We start from the raw sequence: 23,012 nt of genomic DNA on the forward strand, positions 1-23,012 counted from the left end.
AGGTCTGCGTGTTATTTCAGTGTGTGTGTGTGTGTGCACTGTCATTCTGTTGTTGTGGTCAGCTACATGCTGTACTAAATAATGAGCATGTGATGAACCAGTACAATATATTTCTCTTTTGTGGTGATGGATGAAGTTGAGACGAGGTGTTTGAACGCTGCTGTTCTTACCTGGTGTTTTGATCCACCTGCTGGATTCACACACACACACACACAGAAATTGAAATGTAACCAACAGAACTGCAGCCTCCTTCATCAGGATCTAAGGTCACAACAGGACCACGATGTGATGGGTCTCTTCATGGTTGATAAAGCTTTATAATCCATTACCATGGGAAACCTTTGGGTTGCCAGATTATGGAAAAACCTCCTCCAGGATGACACTTTGCGCATCCTTTTAACAAACTCTGCCAATCATTAAATTTCTTCAGCTGTGGAAGCTTTGAAAGGAAAAGGCTGGTGTTAATGCCCCATTTGTTTTCACTAAAATATAAAAGTCTCTGGCTGCAACGAAAGCTGATTTTAATTGTCAATAATTGTCAATCTGCTTATTATTTCCCTGTTAATGGTTGCCAGTTTGGGAAGACAAGACCTAAGAAAATAGATTCCCACAGCCTGATGATGATGATAGTGACTGGTCCATATGTGAGGGATTTTCTATTGATTATCATGTGACAAATTAATTTTTCATAAAAAACCCAAAAAGCTACTGACTCACTGAAGATGAAAATCTTTTGGAACAGAACAATCATACTCTGACTTAGATCTGATACAAAAAAGGGGGAAAAAAAGCTCCTTTAAACAATGGAGCACTGTAGGTTTAACTGTACATGTTCAATATTTTACACTAGACGATACTTATCTAAAAAAAAAACGAATTTGTCCCACTAAGGTCTGTTTACTGACTTACTTAATAACCGCCTTTTTGAACATTTTAAAGTGTGTGATGGCAAAACATGTGATGAGAACGCCTCTTTGCGATCTGTACATGATGAAAGCTTGAAACTTTCTGAATGAATCAGGTTGAAATACTTATTTTCACATGTGAATTAAATGGTTCACAGATTTGTGGCAGCAGGACAGAAATGACAGACGAGAAAAACCCACACTGCAATGCAACCACAGTAAGCCATTCAGTTTTTAAAACTTTTTTATTGTTTTTAAATTTTTTTGCTCGTTTTTTAAATTATTTATATTATCTACAAAGTAAAAGTTTTAACTTAAAAGTTACATAAGGGTCAGGTGAGAAGTGGGATCTGATCACCTCAGCCATTATAATTTCATAAATAACATTTTTCTCCTGTCCTCTTGGCTGCCAAAATGTGTTTATTTCACAGGAAGCTTCTTGTCATGTTTCATTTTTAGTTTGGTTAGAAACCTGTCATGTACTCTGGAAACAAACGCAGCACAAAGCAGCAGCAATAAACAGTAAGATTAATACTGTCTAAAAGTTGGAAGATTTTTTTTTTTTCTCCATAACAAGGTGCAGACAAAATACAAGTTCCAGTTGAATTTTCTGCTTCACTCTCACTGATTAGTTTCTCTCATTCTCTCTTTCATGTCTTACTTGGCAAGCTGACTCAAGTTGCAATTTGGGGGACCCCTGAAAAGTGTGTTTGTGTATGGGAGTTTTGTTTGTGTATCCATATATGTGTGTATACTGTATGTGTCTGTGTGTGTGTATTTGTACAGGGGCTGAATAGGAGCAGTCTTGTCTGTTAAAAATCTCTAGCTTGTTAAAACATGTCACTGCAACAACCTGTTAACATTCTCTTATTGCCTAGTCTTGGAGGGGGGAGGAAGGGAGGGAGGGAGGGAGGGAGGGAGGGGAGAGAAAAGCTGATGTGAAGCATGTCTGGTGAGGATGAGGAAAGAGAGGAGAGGGAGGGCTCTCATTCTCTTCATCGCCTGGTTATGAAGGCTCTGGTTGAGAAGCGCGACGCAGAGCGGGTCCCTCAGCTCACTGGCGCCCTCTATCTACAGCTGCTGCTGATGATGAGGCTGCACTGCAGAGCAGACAAAATGGGGGAAGTGTCAAGTCGATGGATTTGAGGATCGTTCACAGTTACACATTAGAAAGATTCAATGGTGACCAAAATAACAATCGTTCAAAGCTCCTTTTAATTTCTATTTATTTTTTCATATGGCTTAACCAACAGTCCATTGTCCTTATGTGTTTAAAATAAACCGCCAAGTGCCTCTAGTGTAAAAGCTGACAATAATCAAAGTCTTCACATCCACATACAACTACAAGTTTTCTATTTACCAGAAAAGTCCCTGTCTTTATAGTATAAAACACTGTTTGGAGAAACAAAAAGGAAAAACCTTCCCCTGAATCGATTTCAAAAAGTCACAACTGAAAATATGCCAGTCTATCATTGATGTGCAAATACAGGTTATCCTTGGCAGTTACATCTGTTGGAATAATAACTTGTGCACTATCAGCACATAAACTTAAAGTCTATTCATTTGCTGCTGCTGTTCCTTGACGAGACATCAACCTGATATAATAATGCAACTGATATGCGGCATTAGTGACTCAGCTCTGGAGTTGGCAGAGAGTTAAAGCAGGAGAATGACTGTAATAACTTCAATCTTTAGATTCTTATATTATTATTGAGCTCAACCAGTTTCATAAGATTTAGATACCCAACATACCTGGACACATACTTAAATATATGTAACAATACTGCAGAATTCATGTGTACATGTTCCTGTCTCCACCCCTCAGGAGTGTGCTGATTAATATTAGAAACATACCTTGTGGATGTGCCAGGTAGGAGAAATGTGTGGTGGAGGAAACAGGGATGGGGTTGAGAGCAGTCTGGGGCATTTGAGGCTGAGGACCCCCTGGAGGACCCTGGGTAGCCATCAGCATCATCGGGGGGTGGGTGGGTGCCGGGTGGTGAGACTGTACTAGGCCAGACTGCATATGGGCCTGGGTGAGAGTGAAAAAGAGTGTGTGTGAGTGTGCGTGTGACAGCAAGTGCAGAGGTGTGATAGAAAGTGAGAATGACAGTGAGAGACAAACAGATGGACAAGAGACAAGTTCATTAAAGAGATGAAACAGATGGATGTCAGTGCCACAACGTCCACAGCTCCTGCCTATGTGTTACCGACAGGTGTCGCATGAAAAGATAAATCTGTATTCATAGCCATATGACTTATGGATAGAATAAAGCAAAACGCATCTCAACTCTCTCTTTAAACTATCTCAACCCTGTCGTCCCCTCGACCTCTCAGGTATAATTATTAACTTAGTAACTTTTTCAAGCATCATTTCTGACCACTGAGAAAATGATGACACAAAAGCAGTTTAAGGACTTTTATACCACAGGTGATGGATAGGCTGCTACACCTGGTGATGACAAGTCTCTTCAGTTTCTGCACACAGTCACTCAAACAGTTGTGACACCACTTCACACAAGATCCATACTGTTCACAACCAGACACAGAGAGTGATCGACTTTCTCATCCTTACCTCTAAGCAAAGCAAACAAGTGTCCTTTACAACAGGATGAAAAGTTATCATGGTGGAATAGTCATGGCTGCTCTGTCATTTCATCTGTGACCAAGGTTTGTTTGTCCTCTGTACGCTGTAGTGTTGTATCCACAACTAGGCTAAATGACATGCACATTGTGATAGAAACCTAGTCTCATTGCCAAAAAAATATCCACCGCACTTGCAGCTTATCAACGCCCAAGTATGAGCCATTCATAAAGTCAAACACCTGCTGGAACTGATCCCAGATTTCCTCGCTAACGCATTTAAAATCCCGTACGGGAACCGCTGCCAATCTGATTACTTGGCTGGAGCTACCGTGGTTGCTGTCCAGCCGGCCGGCGGCGGGCTGTGACCTACCTGCTGCACGTGTGCCATGTGGTTGGGGTTGTAGCCGTGCTGCACCTGCTGCGGGTGGATATAGACAGTCTGCTGGGCAGAGGGGAACGATGCCTGGGGGGACTGAGGGTTGGGCCCCGGGGTCATGGAGGGGGGCGTGGGGGCCAAGGCCGAGTACATCTGCTGCTGTGGGGGCTGGTTGGCCAGGTGGAGGGCCTGGGCTGCTGCTGCCGCTGCCGCACGCAAGAACAAAACACAACACACGGTTATGGTTGTAGTTGAAAATGTTGGGTAGAACTCCAGGTGCATGAACAAAAGGCAAAGTAAGGCTAAAGAGGAAAAAATGTTCACACACCGATAAATGCTCCACAAAAATGTATTAAGAGTGGAAGGTCAACATTTTGATCTTTCAGTCCTGAAGATCTGAAAAGATCAAAACGTTGACCTTCCGCCCTCAATAAAGTTTTGGGCAGCATTTGCCGGCGTGCAAACATTTTTCCCTCTTTAGCCTTTGTAATTGAAAATGTTCCCATCTTCCAAAATCCCAGCGTCCAACCTGGACATACCTGCTGCTGCCTGTTGGTGCTGCGAGTGCTGCACTGGGCTGGCAGCCGGGTGGTTGGGAGGACCTCCATGCTGTGGGGGACCACCCTGCTGGCCTTGGCCTGTAGGCGTGGCAGAGGGCTGGGGGTGCTGTGGGTGAGGGTGCAAGGTGGCGCTGGGGTGGGGGTACTGCTGAGGCATCGGCCCCGGAGACACTGTGAGACAAGAAACAGCGTTAGAAAGCTATTAAAAAAAAGTTATAAAATGGTAAGTAAAACACTAGCTGCACGTCCTAGCTGCACATTACACACTTGTGTAAACATGCACAAGTGGCGGGGGCTGACGTACCATACATGGTGTGTGTCTGCTCTGGGTACTGTGTAGTGGAGGAAGAGACGAGGCCGGGTTGGCCGTGCGTGGGAGGCGCCATCATCCTGGCGCTGCCCTGCATTACCGGACTGAACACATGCTGCGCCTGGAGGACACACAAGGACAGTCGGGAGATTGACAACATCAGCGTTAGATCCCGTTGTTTGTGTACCAACAGTCATGTTGCATCGAGCATCCAATACTGAAAACAGTCAAGAGCCAAAAGCTTGGCATCGAACGCCTGGTCTGATCAGTCATTTCCTGATTTAAAAATTTAAAAAATACTGCCAATTTTTGACAGTTTTATTATTAAGTTGGTGTTTATATGTGGCCATTCAAAACAAATGCACCTACGCACAAAATGTTTGGCTTTTTTTCCTTTTTTTTCAATAAAGGTTTTGTAGAAGATACAGTGAGCTTACAACCTGTCAATAATAATATTCATTTCTAAAAATATTCATCATTAAGACACTACTCAAATTCGAGCCTTTGTTTGAAAAATAGCTTGAACTTCTTTGACGATTTATAGTATCTATATAAATCAGTAGCTAGTGAAGTTGGTCTGGGTTCTATTTCTCCCTTCTTTATTATCTCTTCCCAATTTTCAGGCAAAATTGTGTCATCAGTTCCATTAATTAAAGCAGAAGTAAGCGGAATATTTGTGTTAATATAAGTCTTAAATAGTTATATCTTCTGACGGCAATCACTTATATTGAGTGTTTGGTCCGAAACACGGGTCTGTCAGTCACTCTGCTCTGCTGTAAGCCGAGGAGAAAACTTTCCTTGTATCCTACAACCTTTATCCAATGAGGAGAGAGAACAGCATAAAGGGGCGGTCCTCTCTGTGTGTGCAGCCAACGGATGCACGTGAATGTGGTGACGTAGGGACGAAGGCGGGGGCTGCTAACTCCATCGGCTGACAAGAAGTTAGCCAAAACGACCGGATCGCTTACTTCTGCTTTAACCCTAATACAATTCCCATCTCTTATCTGTGTGATCATTACGTTACCCTAAAAACCGTGAAGCCAGCCTCCTAACTGCTTGTGTTTTCCTGCAGCTGCTGTATCGCAGCCTGTTTGCAAACAGGTAACAGCTCTTCAGGTGTTAAGAGGCAGGAGTATGTGTAGTCAGCTCTACAAATCAGAAGTGATGAAACACATGGCATCGTGCCGGCTCCCTGTCGGGCTGCTGGACCGCAGGCATCTGCCAGACAAATGGCTGCCTAGTGAACAGCTGGGAGAGACAAAGACTGCCAGCGCTGCTGATGTTACCCGAGTAACTGGAATGGTTACATATGGTTTTTAATAGAGGAGCCGGCCGCCTTGAGAATTGATGCTGATGTGATGAGTAAATCTTACCTGTGACGGGTAGTGACTCATCTGCGGGACCAGTTGCTGACTGGTGAACTGCTGCGGGCTGCAGGTGAAGTACTGGGCAGAGTAGGCGGGGCTTGGTGCTACAATAGGTGGTCCTGCTGCCGTGGCCGGGTGCATCATGGTGGGCGTGCCCTGCGGGTGGTGCTGGTCTGACCTCTGCTGGGGCATGTTGGGTACTGGAGATTTACAATAGAGATAATATTAACATTCAGTAAATCTCAAAGTAACAGAATCAAACTACTGCTGCTTTTGAAAGACGTCTATATTCTTCTGAATATAAACTGACCTCCACTTTCATCAGATTCAGATTAGTTCGGATGGGAAAGTCAATTCACTTTATATGAGAAAGTGTTTTTGAAGTGAGAAACAATTCTAATCAATGTCTGTAATGAACACAACATTGATGTGGCTAATTCAAGTGACTCCAGTCTTACTATCTTGAAAAATAGTGGGGCCACTTACTGTATTGTTTTCCAACTAGATCTGTTTAGTAAGCTTCAGTGAGTAAGAGATGAGAGTGGGAGAGAAATGAGAGAAATGGTGATTCTCACCTTTACCTGGTCTGTAGGGTTTAGACTGGCTGACTGTCATATGAGGCATCTGAACCTGGTACATAGCTGGAGACTACAGGGAGGAGGGGAATGAGAACAGTAGATGAAGAAAACAGTTTATACTCGGTCCTCTCAGGAGACTCCAGCAATACAAGAGTGAAAAATAAGCCCTGGACTTAAAAAACAAAAACAAACAGGTGAATTTGTGCTTGTTTGTGTGGGATCGCTACCTGGCTGTGGGGCTGGACACAAACTATTCAGCTTTTAACTGTTGATTTAGTAGCGAACACATAAAAAACATGTGCATGTGAGATTGTGGGAATTATCTCTTACCTGGGGCCACATGCATTTTCTACCCCTGTCTGTCATTGGCTGTTTCACAACACTGCTTGTCGTCCTCCTTTCCTTAACCCCTTACTAGTGTATACCATGCATTTCTATTATAAACAGTACTGCAGCAAAAACAAACAAACAAAGGCTTTAACTCCCATTAGCTTAGAGACATGTTGTCTGGTAAACAGATGAAGCCAATAGAAATAACATGAAGTCATAAGTCCATCTGTGACGACAGTTTATATGGATTGCAATAAGAAGTTGGCAAACCAACATCTGAAGGCATTAATTCAACAAGCAAGCAAAACATCTCAGTACTGATTGGGCTTCAAAAAAAAAGAGAGAGAAACAAAAAACAAAAGGATTTAAAAAATAGAAATCTTCACAAACCTTCCATATTATGCTTTTCTAATGGAGCGAGAGAGAGAGGAGGAGGAGGAGGAGGAGGGGGAGAAAAGGAAAAAAGAACCACTCTTTAGTTGTTCACCAATGTATTTTATCTCTTACACGTGTCTGATGTTGGATCACCAAGTTTTTCTTAAAGCAACACAGACCAAAAATATCGATTTACCAACAAAAAAAACAAAAGTTTTCATCAAAAAATGTGCTAAAACTTTCAATAAATGTAGTGAAAGAGATTAGAAATATTTTGACATCATATCATAACTTATTACAGGTCCAGTTCTCAAGCTGACAAATGACAATGTTTGGACGATGACAAAGGAGAGAGAAAAGTGATGACGAAGGATGCAGATGACGTGCCTTCCTAAAAAATCAAGGCCAAAAATATATGAAGATATGGGAAAGAATATAGAGAAAATGATGATGACATGCCTCAGAGATTAATCAAGGACAGAAAAGAAAGACAGGAAATGGGAACAAACGCAAGCAGACATGTTGGTGGATATCAAGGCAATGGTTGTTAGTCAGGGATTTGTTTTAATGAACTTAATAATCGTTCAGGTTCAGTGATGATTCAGGGTGATCTGCATTCTGCACTGAATAGAAACAAGTACATCTGTCTCCATAGTCCACATGTCGGCATGCAGATGTGTGTCTCACCTGCACTCCAGGGCTGACTGGTGTGAGGGGATACATCTGGGGGAAGCAGACTGTCTGACTGTAAACAGTCGGGGGCTGCTGGACCACGATGGAGGGGCTTGGCTGGCCCTGAGGCCGGGGGGGCGTCGGGGTGTTAGCTGGTTTTGGCTGATGAAGTAGAATATACAGAGGAAGAGACATGAAAAAAATGATTGGATTATCAATGTCAGTTTGTGACATTTAAACAGTGCAGCTTGGCAGCAGCATGACATACTGACCTGTGTATTGAACCTGGGTTTGAACTCATTGGCATTTGGGTTCAGGGTTGATTTTCTCACTTGACTGCAGGACGTGACACAACAATGAATAAGTTAACACCAACAATAAGTTTTCTTCTCTTATTGATGAGTTCATGTTAATAAGTGTTACTCAAACTGGAGTAATTTGTGTATTTACTTGAGACCGTTTTCTGCTGCAGATCAATACACATTTGATGCTCTAGTGAATATTTCTAGCAGCAGAATGTGTTTGTTGGATCAACTAAACTACTATGCTCATGCCTGTGATGATGACTGAATATGTAATCCAGTATCACCAGACTTGAAATCTGTACTTTCCCCTCTAAACCATGTCGTCCCCTCCACTCACTCTTGTACAGCCTCCTTCTTCTCCTCCTTCTCTTCATGCTTGGATCCACTGAATGTGGATGTGGATGTCGTCTGAACTCCCTGCGATGTCACGTCCAGCCCCGCCCTCTTTTGGTCCGGGGCCGAGGGAGACGGGGACAGTGCGGCAGGGCTGCCAGGCTTACTGGTGTTTGTGGTGGTACTGGATGGAGCGGGGGCACTACCGGGGGTGCTAGCAGCGATCCCCGCAACACCCTCTTCAGCGCCCTCTCGCCCCGCTGTGGATGCTTTGTCCAAAGGGAGGTCTTTAGGCTTGTCTGCTGGATCTCTGGGTGGCTTGGTCATCATCTGGTCAAAGGCAGGGTCTGGGTTTGAACTAGACTGCAACTGGAGGAGGAAAAAGGTTAAGAGGAGAAGACATAAGCTCATGAAAATGAGGTCAGAATTTCTGCATTTCTGTTCCACATGAATGAAAGATACTCACCCTAAAATCTACACTAAATTTCTTTAAATTATCTATTTGTTTTCTGTGGTCTGGTGCCATAGAAGGGGGTCCTATGGGTAAATAGAGAGAGAAAGACATTAAAGATTGTAATTATTTTGAAAATGGTTCATATCATGGAACTATCACCTTTTAAGAGTCCTAAATTATATTACAATAACAACAAATAAAAACAGATGTCTCAGTCTGTTTGATAAAGCTCCAGTGCACTTTGCTACAATGTGTATTGTACCTTTACAGACTGGTCTGGTGATACTAGGTGAGCTGTCCAAGGGCTTGATATTCTCCTTGTTTGCAGTGGGGGAAGTTTGTCTTGTCTCCTGAACACGGCACTCTTTTGCTAAACAGAAGAGACACAAAGAAAAACAAACAAATACCTGTTTATGACCATCATAAAAGCAGAGCAAGCCTATGTGAACAGTGTCTCTGACAGTGACAGAACTTGCACTGAAACATTAAATCTACGTACGTACACACCAATCAAATCAGGGTGTTTCATATCAATCTTAGCCTCTGTATCACACGTAAAGCTTACCATCCCCTGATGCAGAGGCGACCATGTTGGGAGCGGGGCTAGCAGCAGTAGGAGAGGAAACTGATGTTGGTGTAGCTGCAGTTTCCACAGGAGCTGTTCCTGTCTGAGGTGATGGGAGGGAGGAGGAGCCAGGAGAAGCTCCGCCCAGACTGTTCTGTCGGGGGGAGCGAGGTCTGTGAGCTACAGAGGGGAACGAAGATAGAAGATTTAAAAACTTGTTGAGAGTCAACCAACTCAAATGCTCACAACAGCTTCAGGTCAGGTGTTATTCTATGATGTCGAAATGTTGATGGTGAGATGAGTGAGGTTATCGGGTGATGCTTAACTTTTATTTTATATTTCCCATCTACTCGGCTAATACTTCCCATTGTCAGATATCTGCGTTCTTCTTGTGAACATGAAGTTGGAAAGTTATTTAAAAAATAAATAAATAAAGGAGGGAACTCTTCTACCTCCGCTAACCACTGAGGACCATGTCCCTCCAGAGGAGTTGCTCCTGGTTGGGGGAGTCACTGGTACTTCTCCAGGGGCATTGTGGGAACCTAAGTCCACTCCTGGAGGGACTCCGGTGGTCCGGCAGGGTGGCACCCGGTGAGCACGAGGCGTCCGCTGGGATTTTGGAGACATCCTGGGTGGACCTGTAGAAGAAGCCAAAACTCAATAAACAGACAGCAGAAGTGAAGTAAAACACAAGTGAACAGCTTCCAACCATCCTGCTGTGGTTTCTCCGTGAAGCTCATTTGTGTCTCTCACAAGCTTTTAACAACTCAAACATCTGCTACGAGTACATCCGTTATCTAATGTTTAAATATCACGTCATACAGTGGTGTTATTTAGCGACATGCATGTTAGTGGAGAAACTGCAAAGGGGCCAGTAAAGTGATCACACCACACTGTTCACACCACGACCGAGTGAAGTGAGAGATGAGAAACAGGGAAACAGAGGAGAGCTTCCTTAAAAAACGTGTTTGTGCTTGAACAGTGTCTGTCTCGCAGGCAGCAGCTCAGTGCAATGTTTTCAGCTAAACACTGAATATTTGCCATTTCGCTGTATAAACATTTGAAAAGAATAAACATGATAAATAGGAACTTGGAAATGGCACTTAATTTGGCTCTGTACTCCGGCTCTTTGGATTTTCCATAAAAGAAGGATTAAGAGGATCTCGGCTCGCTTACTGTTTTAAGTGTGTTTGAGGGTGAATAGAGGAAAGACTTTAAACTCTGCTAGACAGAAAGCACAGCACACACAGTGATGCACCCACATGCCAAGGTGAAACTGCCTGATGCACTGACAAAGGATCAGCTTTGTGGCTTACTAAATCCTCACAACTTCCACTTGTGAGGACATTGAAAATCTGACCCCAAATCAGTCTGAAGAGCCAACTTCACCTATTTGTGTTGTTCCACACTAGACCTGGGCAAATTTATTTTTGAAAGTAGTTTCCATATTTTAATTTTTAAGAAACTTCAAACAGCTTTCAAAACGAGTGGGAGTTTCAGCTCCACACTCGGCCCGATTCATCCACCTTCAACTCAAACCTTTGCCCAGGTCTACTCCACACTGATGTGGGTACCTTCTGAAGACATGCGTTTGGGCAGAGTGGAGGCTGGCGACGTGGGCCCATGGTGGGAAAAGGAGGATGAGGAGGAGGGATAGGAGGGGTGGGATGAATGAGAGGGAGGCCTGGAAGGTCGAGAGGGGGGTCTGGAAGGAGGCCGGGTGGGCGTGGTTGCCCGAGGAGGCAGGGAGGAGGGGCCAGACTGGTAACGAGAGGGGGGGCGGGAGGAAGGAGACGGACAGGGTGAGGGCCAATGGGATGAACCTAAGAGAGGGAAGGACAAATGATCATGGATGACAAAGAGCAGATGATGATGAGCAGCTAAAGTGAGGAAACGAGGGTACAGCAGGAGTAGAAAGAAGGGGGGAGATTAATAGACGAGAAAGAAGAAAGCATGGCGAGGCAGGAATACAATCATCTAACTGACATTAAGTATAAATTAAAGCATATAAAGAATTAACAGACAACAGAAATGGACACCCCCAGAGACTCTAAACCAAAGTCGCCCCTGATGTTACATCAGTTAAACAAAGGAGATAAAACAGGTGAAGAAAAAAAAACTCTTTTCCCGTCACAGAGTCACTATATTGACTGACTCACTCATCATCCAATACGCCTCTGGTACGTTTCAGAGCCATGTAACACCATAAGTCTGTGTGTGATGTATTGAAATGTACCTCCGTTAACCACCCTCTGGTCAGCGCCAGAGCTGGGACTGTAGTCATGAGGTCCTGGTCGAGGAGTTGAAGGCCCAGCTGAGCTCTGAGCCAGACGAGGTGAATTCTGGCGTCCCGGCCCCCATGACATTGTGTCCCTGTTCCTCTGCCCTGGAGGAATGTACTTATTCTCTCTGTACATTCACACACACACACACACACACACGAGGCAGATGGTTTAGTTAAACATATACAAGACAATAGTCACGATAACAAAGGGGAGGAATTAATTCTACACTCTGTTACATTCAGCTAAGTACTCTTCATCAGCCAAAATGAGCATGTTTTCTTTAATTACAGAGGAAGTATTTGTTCTGGGAACAGCTGCTGTCTACTTAGTGAATTATCTAGAACTACTTTAAGGTTCAAATATGCTTCTCGTGCCTATGCCAAAGATGTTCTACTGCAGGCCCACTTCATCTCCAAGCATTAATCATATTTAGTATATTTAGAATATGTCGTTATAGGCTGCAGATAAATGTAGTATAATGTCATTCTGGTATATACAGCATTTTCCTACACCATACAAATCAGGCACTGAAAATGAAGAAAAGTGAGTGTTCATACAAGTTTATATAATGCACCTCTTTGAAATTCTTTCATCAGCCTCTATAATAATAAATTCTCTGATGATGTTTAGAATCAACTTTACTGTATAAACTAAAATTTAAAATGGGTATGTAAATGTTGCACTATTGTGCTGCTCTGTTTTGAAGGAGCTTGCATTGCAGCGCACATCAAGAGCCAATTACCAACAATAAGAATGAATGAAATTTGATAGACACATGCTGGTTGTCAACACAATCTGCAATTACATAATTACAAGCTACGCACTCTCAGACACTTATAAGCGTGGGAAGTATGTAATGATCCTAAGTCTCTCTGTGTTTCCTGGTCTCACCTGCTAAGTGTGTGAGTCTCCCTTTCCCCTCGCACCACAGCAGTATATTTCTCCTCCTCGGAGCGGTCATCATTCTCCAGGGCCACGCGGGCCTTGTATGTGGCACTGGCCTCAATCTCCTCTGCCAGCTGGGCGGCACGTGCTTCTCTCTTGAGGAACTCCTCGGAGTTGTCCCGCTCCAGAGGGACCCTGGGAAACAAGCTCAGGTCAGACAAGGGCAGCAGGGTTGTGGAAGGAGTGATTTCAGGTTTTTACTTGATTCACATAAAACCAGAAATGTTAAAAGTATTCCCAGAAAACACATTGTTTAATTTTAGACTTACACTGTGTATTAGCAGTGCACGTGAAAGACACATGAACACAGAAACTTACGTATATGTAGACAGGCTGCTGTCATATGTAGATAGGACTCCGTACTTCTCCTCATTGTACTTGAACATGTCATTAGGGTCCCACCCATTTGACTGATATGAGCAGAGAAAGAAGAGCAAAGAGGATTTCAGAAAAGGCCTATGAGGAAATTATCAACGCTGTGGATACAACCTCTGTTCACTGTCAAATTTACCAGCCATCTCATGAAGGCCTGTGTGGATTGATTCAATTTATGGTGTGCAACATCAAATGCATGTGTTGTGTAGTTGTGTGTTTTCTTACCACATCTGTATCCAGAGACTCAAGGCTGTCAGAGTTGTGGGTCTCTCCTCCATCCCACGGCTCTAGATCTTTCTCTTTATGCTCGCCATTGATTCTACCAGTCACGGCTGCATCTGTGAAGTTGTCTGCGACACACACACACACACACACACACACACACAAAGAATACATATTGATGTTCAGCAGACTGCAACACAGGAGCACACACACTCGAACACACAGACACACACATGGAGAAGCTCATGATGGTATACAGTCACATGGCTGCACTGTTTATGCAGGGAAGCGCTCATGCCTCAAGAGCTTCTGCCACAAGCTCTCACAGCAAAGGTCTTTATGGAGGTAGTGCTGGTTCACCAGACACACCCACTCACAACCAGACATGGGCCAAACTGGATTGGGAAAAAATCCTTTCAAAAAAAAATTGAGCTATTGCTTGAGCTGGCCTTGGTAAAGCTAGAGGGTACAAAAGTTCTGACTGTGTAAGTACGAGTATGAAAAGCACAGTAATAAAGGGGGGGAAGTAGTCCCCAATCACTGCCTTAGCTTATTAAAGTATTTACAAATTAAATCAAGCTGCAATATTCTCAAATGGCTGACATTTGCTGGAAATTAAATGCAAGTATCATGGAGTGTCTACTTTTTTCTCCATTTTATTTATTATGCATCACCATGGCAGCATCTTGAAAGGAAACATTCAAATAGGGGGAAAAAAATCCACACTTTCAGGACCATACTTGTTACATTTAAGTAAACTCACTGAATAATTTGGTTGGCTCAAGTAAAAACCAGGGACCGGCATGCTCAAAGAAAACCCTCAATTATATCTGAAAGGAAATCTAATCTCATGTCAGCCCAAGTCTGTTCTCACATTCTCAGAGCTGGCATCAATGGACCACGTGCATAAAACATATCAGCCACCTGGAGTTACATAACTCAGTCATCCCAACTCATCCTACAATACACAGTGCATTTAAGCATTTCTGGCATGAAATACGTCCAGAAATACTAGCTTGGCACCGTACAGACAGTTGGGCTAACAGGTCTGAATTATATTAGCAGAGGTGGTTGGTATGCTTTGTGCACAATGTCCATCAAGGGAATTGTACATGAAATAAGGAACATTTAAAATACATTTATGAGCATAGTGAGGGGTAAGCAAACATGCATTTAGACTGCAGTCAATTAAATGACCTTAACGCACTTCAGGGCCAAACCAAATTAAAAATCCCGTAACTTGATTTTAATACAATGATCAGAAAGCAAATTAAGGTGCTAGTGCTCAACATGAATTTTCAAGCTGTTGCTTTCAATGGAATCGCACGTTTCTTGTTTCTCTCTTTTTGAACTATCTCTGATTTTACTTGAACTCTGGAAATTTGAAAGTGTTGTTTTGGAAAATAAAATTATAAAATTAAAACATCGAGTTATGACAATATCCTTTCTCTTTTGCTGCTGCAGAAATGCAGTTGCTTGCTGACTATGCTATTTTACACTAAACCATTTTAAAATGACTCCAATCAAAGTTTAAAATTTTAGAATATGACTTTAAAAAAGTTTCAAACAAAAACTGCTGTTCAAAACACAATTATGATTTAGTACAAGTTCAAAGTACATAACCAAAGTATTAGAATTAGTTTATTACAGTAAACTAGTATTAGTTGTACATCTCTCACAGATTCTACATACGTTAGCATAAAGCCAAACAATATGCATAATGTCAAGGGCCATTGCCTTTTATTGAAAGCTTAAATGAACTGACTAAACTGAGCCAAGTGACAACTCTTCCACCGAAAGCAACATCTTGTCTAAAGATAACAAAAGGATCTGGTGAAAAGATGAAGTGGGACTGACCAGAGTCAGATACTGGGTTCTTATTTTTGGGTTATGTGAAAGAAATGATGCTCAAATTCTGACATCAAATTGGCTTTAAAATGTGGCAAGAGGCGACAGATCAGGCCTTGGCCTAAAGAATTCACAATTTTGAGTGTGAGTGTAGATTATCAATCTTATTAAAGCGTGTATGCCTGTGTGTGTACAGTTATGTGCAAGAGGAGAAAACAGCCATATATTACCTGTATCAGAGGAGACTAGACCATTGGAGAGGAGAGACACACAGATGACAAGACAGTCAGAAGATGGACTGACATATAGAATGACTGACTGGCGATCACACCAACAATTGACATCCTAATCAATAATAAGGTGCATATTTAAAGTGAAATAGCGTTTTTCATCGTTTTAGCCAGGTGATGTCAAACAGATTCCTAATTCTCTTTCTCTATCATCTTTTGCCATGGGAGTCAATAAAATACGCAATAATTGTATGGTTATTAAGTTCTGAAATTTGAAACTAATTGGGGGATCTCTGGTGACGCTCCAGGTTTCATGTCAGCGCCTCAAGTGCTCTAGTGCCATGAATTAGCCTAATTTTGGGGTGCATTCATTTGAAGACTATTGCAATTCTGGCCTGCTATGGTACTTGGCCCTGATGCCCAAGTTGGTGGAAAATGCGTGTACCATCTAAAAATAATAAAATAATATGTCCACTATACTGCAGAAATAAGATTTCTTAAAGTTAAAGGGAAATTGCCATTTTTTGCTCAGAGATGATATCATCCAGGTCAGAGGTTAGTAGGTCAACCTACAGACCCCGGATGTTGATAACAGTTAAGCCCCGGTCTCAGAGGGGAACAGCACTAGCGTATCATAACAAAATATTGGTGAAATGAACGAGTTTCACAGCAGATAATGTGTTATTTAGAGGCTGCATTCCACTGCCCTGTAGACTATGGATATACGCGGCTCTTGGCTGGATCTAATTTCATCGGAATGACTTGTAATGACACCAAAGTTATCTGGGTGAGTAAATTATCATATTTTATGCTAGAAATAAGGTCCAGATTGGAAAAAAATGGCAATTCCCCATTAACACCCTCAACTTAGCAACATAACATCACTAACAATGGCACAGGTGTTTTAGAGTTATTACATTACTGCAAAACATTTCAAATTCCTGACTCCAGTCAGTGATTCAGAAAATTAACTCCCTGACCCACCCTCATTGTGTTTAAAGGAGGACTGTATGGGTCAAGATAAATAAGAGGAAGAGGACTCATTCGGCTTTTATCGAGTGTCCTTGCTGTGATGGACCATCTCTACAGATCACATTAGTCTTCTATAGGTGACCAATCAGAGCAGACACGCAAGATTTAACTCATGGCAAAGCCTCTGTGACATCAAGGTAGTGAATATCGCCTGAAAGAGATCAATACATTGTGTGCATGCACTGATGGGTATTGACTCTGACATGTCTTTATTTGTGTTTGATTGTGTGAGTGTGTAATGAATACAAAATGACAAACCCACCTAGTTACATTATGTGCTCTTCTTAAAATGTAATGTGTTTATAAGTGTATAAACAGACTTCCTTTTATATAGTGAGATAAAAATCTGTCAACACAAATGCCCTCAGTACCTTTCCTGGCGAAATTCAGGTCCACATCTTTGAAGGTCACCACTACCACATCTGAGGCCTTGAAAATGATGCTCTCCACAATATCCTCTCTCCTGGGGCCTATGCTCGGCTCTGGGCTCTTTCTGTGGGCTGCATCCAACACCAGGTCACACTGAGGGAGAATGTTGTGTTAAATTTGATCAGAAAAGCGAGTTTGAAATATAGCAAAACTCTAAACTATCTCCAGAAGACATGAAGGTCATGAGATCAGAAAATTTTTCATAATGAATCTATCTTGTATGTAAATTAGGGCAAAAATGCCAGTTCTGGTTTCTGATAGAGGATTTCCCTTTTTTTCTCTCAATGGTATATGATTGTAAATCAATTATTTGTTGGTCAGACAAAACAAGCAACGTGAAGAGGTCATATCTTGGGTTCTGATTTCTGAAAAACTGCTTACCGAAAAACTTCATCATCTCGTAATTTTAAGACATTGCATACAATAAACAACCAAGCAATCAATCAAAAATGATGATAAGCAGATAAAGAAAAGAAACCACGAAAAGCACAAGATAATCTAATCTAGGAATCCAAGTGAGTGTAGCTTTTTAAACACTGCATATTCATGGGTGAGAAAATGTAAACTGCATCAGTCTGAAACTGGCAAAGACAGTTGCTTTGCGCCTTGTGTCCCTTTGTGCCAGGGTCTAAGATAGATCCCTGAGTCTTTGATGCAGGAATGCACTGTAGAAGGAAATAAACATAGATGGTACTTCATTTGTTTTCTGCTCATCCTGGACCCCCCCTCTCTCACTGTTGGTACTAAAATTCAATCCATTTTGCCTCACACATAGCTGAGTTTAGCCAACCAGATGTTTACATTTATCTTTTTTATAGTTTATTTTTTCTCACGCTGTGCATCCCCTGAAGTTCTCTGGCAACACCCCCTTCTCTGTTGCACTGGGAGCAGATAAGACTTTCCTCAAAACAAGTTACAGTTCTACAACTTGTATCGTACTATGGAGGAAAATTGAAAACACAAGCGCTGCAAACCAAACACTATACTGTTGACTGAAGAGTCGGGTGGTGAATACAGCTGTGCGAATTTTTTCAGGACGTTCGACTGCTCAGCTTGCACACACTGTGGTAATGGAAGCCAAATGTGATGCTTTGTTTTGGTCTCAGAACAAAGTGGAGTGTCTGCCTGTGCAAGCACACCAAATTCAATTTATTCTGCAGTATCATGCCAGCCTTGCAATGTTATGAAAGTGGTGGGGGATAAAAGATGTGTAAATATCGACCCCGCTGTTTGGTGTGAAAACAGGGGATAATGCATATTACTGGTATCTCATCAAAAAATGAAGGTGAAGCCGAGCTCTTACAACTGAACTGTACAGAAACTTCAACCCTGCTTCGGATTAATCTATTCATTTGTGCAAAATGAGATTTTCCCCATAGGAGAAAGATTGGAGAATACCTCAACCTAAAAGGGAAGATGAAGGACCACATACCTCCCCTCCATAAAAGGAAAGCTGGAAAGAGTGATCTTTCTCTAAGCCACCTCAGGGGTGAAGTTGATACCGAGTGCTGGCAGGACACTATCTTGCCAGCACAGTTAACCTGAATCATTTTACTGCTACAGAGGAAATGACATATTAGCACCTATAAAGAGCTCCACACCCTGTGTGATCCTTACCTCTGGACCGTACGTCTTAAATACTCCTTCATAGACTGCTCCGTTTTTCACTTTCAGTTCACACTTGGTCCCCTATAAATAAATAGGTCTATCATTATTCACTGTATATAACACTCACTCATTCAACAAAATGTCAATGTCAATTAACACATTCAAAAAACAGGTTCAGAAACCCATCTGCTGCAAAACAGAAAAACTATTGATCAATTTTCTGCTTTGTTTATGCAAGCAGCTGTCTCCACAAATCACAACAGGCTTTGTTTATTGCAGCATAGACATTTTGAAGACACAGCATGTGGTGAAAGACAGACTGCAGTAGATACTGCCGTTACTAATTCATTTACAGTAACCATGATTTACAAAGCTGTTTCAGATGAGGTTTTTGGTAACTGCTCATTTCTCTGTTCATCATAAGTCGTGCATAATTGCATATCATAAGATGAAATTTATGAGGACATACTAGATATATATGGAATGTCATCTCAAAGACATAAGACCAACACACAGTGAACATACCACCACTGATGTCAAGACATGGACCATCCTCATATTTGCATATACACCATTGAAAATGACCTAAAGAAAAAAACAAAGTTAACCTCTGATGAAGAAAATGTATTCAATAGCCTATTACTCATTGGACTTGGTTGTTTCAATAGTAAAACCTACTAATAAGTAGATTCCATTATCTTTACCTTAAAAACCAAATTGCATGACTTAAGAAGAAAGACGTAATACTGTATTTAAATAGCTGCACAGAATGAACAAAAGGAGCATTAATCCTGCTGGCGGGTTTTCACAAAGCAACATCAATTCTTTGATAAAATACAGCATTCAGGTACATCAGACTTGTGATGGTGTGTCATAAAAGCTCTTTGCAAATGACCAATGAGAGTAAGGAGGCTACTTACTGCTGCAGGACCTTTACCACTGTGTCTTCCCCTGAAACAAAAAAAATGGCATTGTCAAGCTCACCATCGTCATTTGCACTGAGCTGCATATTGAAACAAGGCCATTGTACAAGTGAATGGCAGAGGTCTAAGGAGGAGATGGTGTACATCCCTGAGAGGGGACACAACTGCTGTAGTACATGTTAAAGGGGAAGCCCAAGAATCATCTTCACAATGATCCGTCCAATTCAATCTACACAGAAAGGTCTTGCAGATGTAAATTCACTACATATTTGAATGCGCGTACATTTTTTAAATTTCCCACACACATTTCATGGCATTTTGTTGGTTTGAAAGAAATGCAATTGGGCTGTCAGCCAAATACTCAGTAGCCCACATTTTTCTAAGCATGTCCTAAAATGCACCTTGTTCGTTCGGCACCTGGCGCATGGCCAGACATCCACACTTGATTCAATCAATGTAAGCAATGGCCACTCTCCCTACATTACATACATTGTAGCACATGAGTAATAGCCTAATTTGCACACACGCGAATGCTCAATACAAACAGAGTACCAGTCCAAATCATCTCAAACACTGACACAGGCTGGTTTCGTATGCATGAGTCGAGCTGGGCCAATCTCTCCCTTTTTTTTTTTTTACAATATCTTCGCACGGCCCTAATAGATGGAACCTACGCAATGAATGAACGTAGTGTCCTAGTGACCGGTGAATAGACGCCTGGCCACATTTTTAAAAACCACCAAAAATTCACAATACGCATGCAGCTCATGCACTGACAGTATGCGTTAGCTTTATCTTAGGGACGACATGTACAGAAATGTCATGCTTCAAGGACACTATTTCACACGAGCAGCCACGGCAACGTCAAGGTTGAAAGCTCGTCGGTCTAAAATTCCCCCCTCTCCTCCTCCTCCTCACCCCCGTTTCCACACCCGCCCCTTTCTTTCGTGCGCCCACACGCTCTTTTTTTTTTTTTTGTCAATTTATTGGCAAACCCTTTGCAGCAATGTTGCGGTAACGCACCAAGCAACATGACAGACAAAAATGAAAACACACACAATTGTTCTCTGTTAGGCTGCAAAGTGTCAAGGCTGTGTCCCGTTAGCTGGGGACCGCTATGTTACTGAATGAGGCTAGTGCACTGAATAACAAGCATGGGCTGTCAAACGGCTAATTAACGCTAGCTAAATTGACTCCAAGCTGATAGTAAAACTGGTATCAGCAACTTGGCGAGCAGCTTTCACCGCTATACACACACACACATGAGGTGAAAAATACGTTTGTGCACCCAAACATATTTAAATGCATCACAGACACCAGATGATGTTTTTTTTTTTATTTAACGTGCAAGAGGAGGTAACGTTACGTCGAAGTTGCAACATTATTGGAGCGAGCATAAAGGCCTCGCTAGCCGGACTGCATAACGTTACGCTGGGTGACCAACACGTCGCAAGGCCCATACAACGTTCACAAATAACGTCTTGCTTTTTGGACCGTTTCACGGTAATGTCATCTCTCAAAACCACCACTGTCGGCAGCGACCGTGTCCAAGGACTGAAAACGGACCCCCTTAGCCCCCCGGTGATGTGTTTTTATATCTCTACGTTAACGTTTCAATTTGACAGACCTGCCCAGATTCTGTCTTCCACCGCCGCTTCCTCCGGCACCGGAGGCAGGGGGACCAGCGGCGTTGCCACCGCCGGGCTTGCTGCGATTTCCACCGGCCTTCATTGACATGGTGATCCCATAAAAGACGGCGTCTTAAAACGACCAGCTTCACACCGCAATTTTTTTCTTGACGAAGAGGCGGCGTGCAATTTGCGTGACAGCTCGCTAACGTTAGCAACCCTAAGATTTTGCTAGCTTGCAGGCTAATGTCAACGTGCCTCTTGAAGAAGATGCTATGCTAAGAAGCTAGCTGGCTAGCGGTTGCTAGCTGAATTAGCAATCTGTACAATTCCTATTAAAACAGAAAAAATTATATTAAAAAAAAGGACAACACGTGCCAATCACTCTTCCAAGACAAACATGGGTGTTACACCTCTTGTCAATTTGTTAGGTAGTCCTAACAAAATATTAGATTATCTGAAAATAGGGTTTACAGCTATCTCGGGTTCTTTCCGTTGCTAACAGCGAAAAGACCAAAACAGTCTGAAAGGGGACAAAAAACAGCGGAAGGATATATGAAAGATGTAACGGCTCATAACATCTAACCAAAAAACGTCCACACGGACTTCTTTGACAACTCTCAACATGTTATAAAGGGCAATTGTGATCATATTGAATGTAGACCACGAACGAAAAACGGATAGTTGGTTTGTTATTTTAAAAAGTGTACCTACAATTGGCACTATTTTCAGGAAGTCCACCAAACCTAGATGACTGTTTTGTGGCATCCACGTGAGCCGGCAAACACACTAGCGCACAGACATAAGCATAATATTTATTTACACACTGATTATGTGTGCATGATGATAGATCGGATATAAATTAACATATTATAAAGTTAATGCTTTCAATTAGCGGGGTACTTTTAGCTCTATTAACTTGCAAATAGCTTATCTGGCATCGACAAGATCAGGGGGAAATTACAGGTAAATTTACATCAGGGAGTACAGGTAGGGTACTGGTCCCTCTGCAAATTATGCATATTGTTCATTTTTCTGGTTGAGTGAATTAAGTTAAGTAACTGCAACTACAACCGCTGCAGGCTGCAGCAAACATGAATTCACATTTGGTCAGTTGTCAGTAATGTACCTTTTTTCATGGGGGGAAAAATAAACAAAAACGTAATTGTGGCATGTGCGATGGTTTGCGAATCCTATTAAATCAATATTTAGTAACCCCCACTGGCAGATATCACAGCTTGCATACACCCACGCTTTAATGGAGATCACATCAAACTGAGATATTTTGGGCTGTCTTTCAGGCACAACATGTTTACTATCTACCCACAGATTCCCTGTGATGTTGAAGTCAGGGGACTGTGAGGGCCTTTCCAAAAGCTTCAGCTGGTGTTTCTTGAAATAGTTCGTTGTGGATTTTGAGGTCTGCTTATCGATTACTATCTTATTGCAGAGGCAGCCACTTTTCACTTTTACTTTCTTGCAGGACACAAACATCCAGAATTTGCTTAGTGGGATGTGTTTTTTTTCTTTCTTTCTTTAGGCTATGCATGTATCCTGTGCCCATGGCTGTACATACCCAAATATATTATCATTAATTTCCTTACAGCTGGTATAGAGGGGCTTACCACTAACATAATTTCAAAACTATGTTACACACCTCATATGTCTTTTTGAAATTATGCTTGTGTTCTCATTTTTATACTGTGTCTGACTCTGTACATGGAAATATTGTTACATGTTCAAGTCCAAGATGAGCAGCCAATAAAGACAA

General features: G+C 42.2%; 1 protein-coding gene across 12 annotated transcripts; it reads right to left on the reverse strand.

Moving 5' to 3' along the window:
- Positions 1-1,131: 1,131 nt before the first annotated feature.
- On the reverse strand, positions 1,132-21,770 carry atxn2 (ataxin 2). 12 transcript variants are annotated; one of them, XM_085786419.1, is made up of 26 exons: positions 21,241-21,767; positions 19,611-19,641; positions 19,216-19,275; positions 18,700-18,771; positions 17,025-17,175; positions 15,622-15,636; positions 13,547-13,671; positions 13,265-13,356; positions 12,893-13,081; positions 11,953-12,125; positions 11,291-11,539; positions 10,169-10,354; positions 9,717-9,896; positions 9,414-9,521; positions 9,164-9,234; positions 8,702-9,066; positions 8,332-8,395; positions 8,075-8,221; positions 7,403-7,420; positions 6,686-6,752; positions 6,111-6,304; positions 4,732-4,858; positions 4,407-4,598; positions 3,862-4,073; positions 2,760-2,937; positions 1,132-2,005 (listed from the first exon to the last, which is right to left on the reverse strand). In XM_085786419.1, the coding sequence occupies exons 1-26, from the start codon at positions 21,348-21,350 to the stop codon at positions 1,977-1,979; spliced, it is 3,405 nt and encodes a 1,134-aa protein (XP_085642545.1). In that variant the 5' UTR covers positions 21,351-21,767; the 3' UTR covers positions 1,132-1,976. The 12 variants fall into 12 exon arrangements, with proteins under 12 accessions (XP_085642545.1, XP_085642542.1, XP_085642546.1 ...); XM_085786416.1 differs by having other exon boundaries at positions 6,680-6,752; XM_085786420.1 differs by lacking the exon at positions 15,622-15,636 and having other exon boundaries at positions 6,680-6,752; positions 21,241-21,770.
- Positions 21,771-23,012: the final 1,242 nt, after the last annotated feature.

The sequence above is a fragment of the Trachurus japonicus genome, chromosome 9 (genome assembly GCF_045865225.1).
Source record: "Trachurus japonicus isolate A0001 chromosome 9, Traja_1.0".
In the NCBI taxonomy this organism is placed as follows: Eukaryota; Metazoa; Chordata; class Actinopteri; order Carangiformes; family Carangidae; genus Trachurus; species Trachurus japonicus.

Bases quoted from the DNA above. Each gene is read 5' to 3' on its own strand.
- atxn2 (XM_085786416.1), bottom strand. From the start codon at position 21,350: ATGTCAATGAAGGCCGGTGGAAATCGCAGCAAGCCCGGCGGTGGCAAC. The intron at 6,305-6,679 runs GTGAGAATCACC...GTAAATCTCCAG, and splicing joins ACCCTACAGACCAGGTAAAG to TACCCAACATGCCCCAGCAG. The intron at 2,938-3,861 runs GTAGGTCACAGC...ACTCTCACCCAG, and splicing joins ACATGGCACACGTGCAGCAG to GCCCATATGCAGTCTGGCCT.